This window comes from Cydia fagiglandana, chromosome 21 (assembly GCF_963556715.1).
Source record: "Cydia fagiglandana chromosome 21, ilCydFagi1.1, whole genome shotgun sequence".
In the NCBI taxonomy this organism is placed as follows: Eukaryota; Metazoa; Arthropoda; class Insecta; order Lepidoptera; family Tortricidae; genus Cydia; species Cydia fagiglandana.
The window spans coordinates 10,022,683-10,028,682 of record NC_085952.1 but is presented as its reverse complement, the minus strand read 5'-3'; the positions used below and the strand labels follow the sequence as shown (position 1 = coordinate 10,028,682).

The following is a 6,000-nucleotide window of genomic DNA, read 5'->3' as shown; positions in this document are numbered from 1 at the left end:
AGAATAATAGAAGTCTGGACCTCAAAAATGATCCAACGTCCATTGTGCCGCGAGCGACTACTGGGCTATAATCGCGAAAATCGAAGTTCGCAAATTACGGGCATTTTTCCCTGTCACTCTAATTACGCATTCATTGGAGCCCCTCTGCGCGCAGCTCGACAACGTCATAGGGACCGTGCGCGTTGGAGGGTCTACCATCTTGTGGCCTGAATCGGAAACATATGTGCACAATGTGCACATGTACATTGCCAAAGCAAGTGCTGCCATCTACCGTTCACGTCGGTACGTTTCTGCCATCTTGTGGGCTACATCGGAGGCATAAACGACACATTTACGCCTCGCGCTAAAAATCAAACAACTCCTATGCTGCCCCCTATAGTTCATGCATGCCCCATAATTATAATTGGGTAATTTATAATTGGGTAATATTGAAAGCTGCGGGCGCGGTATAATTATGGAGAAGAGTTGATAACTGTCAGTGATACGTGTCAGTTATGTGGACCGATTTTTTAAGTCACAAGTACTAAGAGCTTCGGTGTATTCCCATTTGTCCCCGCTGGACACAGATGGGAATAGGCGCTGGGGCGCTGCATATGAATCATTCCCGTTTGTCCCCGCCTCATGTATGGGGTCATCCATTAATTACATCACACGTTTAGGGGGAGGGAGGGGGTCAAGAAAATGTGACATATTGTGACTTGGGGGAGGGGGAAGACACAAACTTTGTGACGTCACTTTAACTTCATCAGTAACCGAAAATTTATTTAAATTATTTTATTCGCTGTACATTTAAATAACAAGTTTTTAAAACGATAATCGTTTTTATTCGTTTAATTTTCTTTTCTAAGCAGTTTTGGGTTATAAAATTACTAATATTTATTTCGTCAAAAATATTTTGTTAAATATTTATAATACTTAGGTACTTACTTAATTCGATTAGGCGATTTCGTAGAAAAAATGTGACGTTACACTAGGGGGGAGGGGTTTGCCAAATGTGACCAAGTGTGACAAGGAGGGGGGGGGGGAGGGGTTAAAAAACCTAGAAATTCGTGTGACGCAATTAATGGATGACCCCTATGGCGGCGGCCACGTGGGGCAGGGACAAATGGGAAAACACCAGAGCTTCGTCTATATATTCCGTGGCTGTTATTAGTACAAAAATATGGTTCCATCGGAATGGTTCTCGACTTTGATGACGGGCGGCGGCGGGTCCCGTTCCAGCAGGTACCTGCGGAGCTCGATGAGGCCTACGTTGGCCACGGAACACAGCAAAGCTACTAGAAGAAGCCTGCAAAACACAAAATTGTAATGTTTAAACTGAACCCAACAAAATACATTTAAAGTATAATAAATTATATAATTTCACATAATTAATTGTAATGCTCAATGATCGATAGGTAAAGATAGGTAAGGAGGGTAGTACCCTAGCTTTTACGCATAAGGTAGGTAGTACATTTTATTTGCTTGCACCATCTCGCCAACCCCGGGGTTAAATGGTCAAACCTGGAGTTATAGTATGTAGTTTTCAAATAGAGCTCGACGGCTAATCCTAAGTATTGTTAAGTAAAACCGCACGTGCTACTTACCTGCAAAAAAGGGTCTTTATTATTATATTTGGCACCTGAGCGCGGGCTAGTCCAACGCTCAAAAAACCGTGTAGGTGCGCTCTACGATAACGCGCCTTTGTTACGCATCTCGATGACACATTTTATACTGGTTCTGTAGCATTCGACTCGCCGGCACTCAGTAACTGACGTACGTATTTGTTATGCAGGTGGTTGTAGCACGTGGCACGAGCGGTTTTACTTAACAACAGACAATAGCATTAGCCGTCGAGTTCTATTTGAAAGCTACACACTATACCATAGTTACCAGTACAATTTGATACTCGGTTAACGCGGTTTAACCGGTTAACCCTAGGTTAGCGGGGTGGTGTAAGCAAATAAAAATAAGACCCCAAAAATTACAAATAATTACCAGAAAGAATATCCCAGACCCGCTGTGAAGGCGTAGTCGCCTCCCGCTATGTACGAAAGGGCCAGGTGGCTCTTAAGGCCCGAAGCGGCCCAGTAGATTCCGAACATCAGTAATGATGTGAATCCTAGCACTGATGTCACTACGTTGCTCCATAGACAGCCTGGAAAAAATAATATTTAAGGAATACACGAGGGAAACTATCGAGTTTGTTACTGTCTCTACACGGTGTTACAAAAATAGTGGGTGTCCGTGTAAGTGCATATTCGGTATAGGGCGGCAAAATGACAAAAAATTCGCTGATGATAACAAGAAATAACTGAAACAGTCAAAATGATGGGCGCTGAAAAAGGGGCGGCTACAGGGCCTGGGGCCTAGGGCGGCAAAGACTGCAAATCCGCCACTGCGGTATGGTGTTCTGATTAGGAAAAAGTAGAAGAAAAATTGTTTTGACGAGAATATTTATTATCGGGCGAGACAACAATATAATTACGCGTGTATAAGAACAGGCAGGGCAATGTATGAAATTCTATGTGCTTCGTCGTCGTAAATTTAAGAGTTAGACTCTTGTCGGTGTAGCTCTCCACATTTGACTCTATCCAGGGCCGCCTCCTTGATTTCCTTATACGACATTACAGCTACCTTTTCTTTTATTTGTGCTATGTAGCTTATACTCGGCCTTCCCCTTCCTCTCTTGCCTGCAATCTTTCCTTCTATTATGTTATTTATAAAAGCGTCATGTCGTATAAGATGACCAATCATTTTCCCTCTCCTACTCTCTATGTGCTTAGCGTATCTTATGTATTTTAGAGTAGGAAACGCTAAAGCCAAATATATACACATTGCAGATTTGCAGTCTTTGCCGCCCTAGGCCGCAGGCCCTGTAGCCGCCCCTTTCTCAGCACCCTACTACGCTCGATATTATATTGACTACATTTTGAGTTATTTCTTATTATCATCATTGAATTTTTTGTCACAATTTGCCGCCCTAGGCCCAGGCTTACTTGGCCTTAGGGCAAATCCGCCGTTGTATATACAAGGAAAATACTTAAACTTACCGGGCAACCCAAACATGGGTTCCGTTGGGTTCTTAGTGGAGTTGATGATGGCCAGGCCGGCCGCTATTACCGCGAACAGGAGCTGGAGGAACAGCATCACCAGGAGACTGATGTAGAAGCCGAAGGAAATCACTGCTGGCTCGTTGGCTGTCAATAAATAAAATAAAATAATATTATGGGAGAATGTTACACAAATCAACCTAAACGGCGGCCTTAAACGCTAGCGACTGCGTCAACTCAAATGCAGTTCATCTCGTGCACCAATGTTAGTATAGACAACCGCTTTTTTAAATGAGTCCTCGCCTGCGCGGTACGGGGGTGACGGGGTAGGACGACTAAGGGTGGCGGGGAACGTGCGGGCGCCGTACGCCTGCCCCCGCACCCCCCGCCACCCTTAGTAGTCCTACCCCGTCGCCCCCGTACCGCGCAGGCGAGGACTCATTTAAGTGGTCGGACTATAGGAGGGATATGCATTCTAAGTTAGTTTACGCTGTTTACGAAAGTCGCTAGCGAATATGTCAGTGTCAAACTCGTGGTAAGAACACTGGTCACATGAAGCTCAATATTAGCACGAGCGGTTAAACATCAAATAACTGTTGCCCTTCCACGAAGATTCCAGAACAATATACCTAAACAACTTACGTGGGTCGAGTACTTGCACGGTCGTAATGGACCCACACGCGAGGCTAGGGGCATTACCCTGGGCTAAAGCACGAACCTGAAAACAAATGATAATTCTCATTATACTTACCTAGGCTACATACGACGAGTGGCATGGAAGTAGACAGAGGTGTGGCCGCGCTACTCGTCATCGGCTGCTATAGGTACCTACTGCCATGCATACTTCCCTCACTACTCCCCATAATACCACTCGTCGAGTGTGAGGCAGGGGTATTAGGTAAGTTAGAAAAAGTATGACGACTCTACCTCACGAGTACCTAGGTACCAAATAATTTAATATGAATACGCGACCCCCCATTTCAGTTACGTTTACGTTAATAACTTGCCACTCACGTAAATTACAAATAAATTGTTAAAAATTTTGAAAAATAAAATTGTAAGATTACATCTTGCGTTCATGTAGATCTGGGTTTGCATTTAAATAATTTGTTTTTGGGATACGTACCTCTATTTGGCTTAAGTCTTTAGTTGGGCAGTTTCAATAAGTTTACAACAACTTATTTAGAAAATAAACTACAGTATAAATTAGCAATGAATTTTCGTTTTGAATAGCCCTATTTGGCTTAGTAGGGCAGTATTGTATCTTTAATTGGTGTGTTCCCATTTGTCCCCGCCCCACACGTGACCGCGGCCATACATTAGGCGGGGACAAATAGAAGTGGTATCACCATACAACTTCTATTTGTGCCCGGCGGGGACAAATGGGAATACATCCATTAATTAACAATTTTAACTCACATCTTCAACCCTGGCTGTCCTCTCAGTCTTGCAGCTGACAGCACACGCGTTTTCTTCAGGCAAACATGTCACTGGAAAAGTTTATGGCTGAATTAAATGTATCAGAGTTCTAATTACCTACATAGTCTACCTTGAAGTAGGTTAAATTAAATTAAATGAATACCCGGGTTCACACAGAGCGAGTATACGCGCGAGGCAATTTCCTCGCGCACTAAACGGCCAGTGTATTAGACGTGCCTTGCCCGAGGCAATGCGGCCGAGGCACATCTATACAGTAGCCGTTTAGTGCGCGAGGAAATTGCCTCGCGCCTCGCGATAATCGCCGAAATTAAATGTCAAATTTTACTTACTAAATAGCGTATTGAAAGTAGGCGTCCCCAGACTTCGAAGCACCAGTTCTCCTCTGAACAACCCATATTGGATGTCGCTTTCCGCTACATCCAGTTCTGCTGAAGCGGTTGAGACTATCTGAAACAGTTAAGGTAGTTGTACAGTGAATAAAAAAAAATAGTGTTATTGGACATTTCAGAGACGAACGCGAAGCCAACACCAACACGTAGAAGCTTTTTCGACAAACGTTAGTTCCCGAATCGCCGGATTCTCTTATATTACCTACTCGGTGAAATGTGAAGTCCTAAAGAAAATCCGGCGAATCGCGAACTAACCTCGACAAATATACCTATGGGGTTGTACCTACACCGAGGAAATGTTTGTACCATAATATAAGCTAAATGTTTACGATTATTTAGTAGGTACTCCTAAGTTGCAACGAACTTAAAAATTCAATTAAGAGTAGACTAGGTACTTTAATATCAGCACTCTCCTGCAACCCTGACATTGACATCTACTTGCGCAAAAAGCCATCCCTTATGTCCATAAAAAGAAGATTGAAGGTGCCAATAGTTGGTAGGATTATATGCTAATTACTTAATATTGAGTATTTTACCGCATGTAAAGGGGCCCACTGATTAACAGTCTGCCGGACAGTATCGGCCTGTCAGTTAGAACAAAATTTTGACAGTTCCGAACAACTGACAGGTCGATACTGTGCGGCGGGCTGTTAATCAGTGGGCCCCTTAAGACTTACCCAACTGTCACTGGACACAGCTACAATAATCAACAGCACACTCAACACACCAGACAGAAACGCTCCGAAAATGTACCCGCGCCGTGTCACCGCCATATTGCCGACTAACGCTTATCTCAAGATAATGACTAATAATGGGAATTATATCTATTGATAATTCGATTGATGTATGTTATTATACTTATTATAGATGCGATACACGATGAATGCTAATATTACTGAAACAGAACATTAGGTAGTATCTATTAAAAATCTTGTCTTGACAAAAAGAAGCCCCCATTGCCAGGGGTGCGAAACTCCTCCGTCTAGTCTATGCTTCGGGCAAACTCGGCTCCGTTCGGCTCAGCATTGCTCCGAGAAATTATAGGGGTTGACACATCTTGACGTCCCTTTGTGTGCACGAGCACAGAAGATTAATGGCTTGAATTTTGACAACCCTAAATAGTTGAAAGGGATAGTGCC

The 6,000-nt window shown here is 43.4% G+C and overlaps 1 protein-coding gene across 1 annotated transcript; it reads right to left on the bottom strand.

Annotated features, from left to right (window-relative positions):
* Positions 1–1,144: 1,144 nt before the first annotated feature.
* Positions 1,145–5,674, bottom strand: LOC134675034 (uncharacterized). Its single transcript, XM_063533180.1, has 7 exons — positions 5,539–5,674; positions 4,802–4,919; positions 4,452–4,522; positions 3,675–3,750; positions 3,033–3,179; positions 1,978–2,137; positions 1,145–1,288 (listed from the first exon to the last, which is right to left on the bottom strand). The coding sequence occupies exons 1-7, from the start codon at positions 5,632–5,634 to the stop codon at positions 1,150–1,152; spliced, it is 807 nt and encodes a 268-aa protein (XP_063389250.1). The 5' UTR covers positions 5,635–5,674; the 3' UTR covers positions 1,145–1,149.
* Between the last annotated feature and the right edge of the window lie 326 nt (positions 5,675–6,000).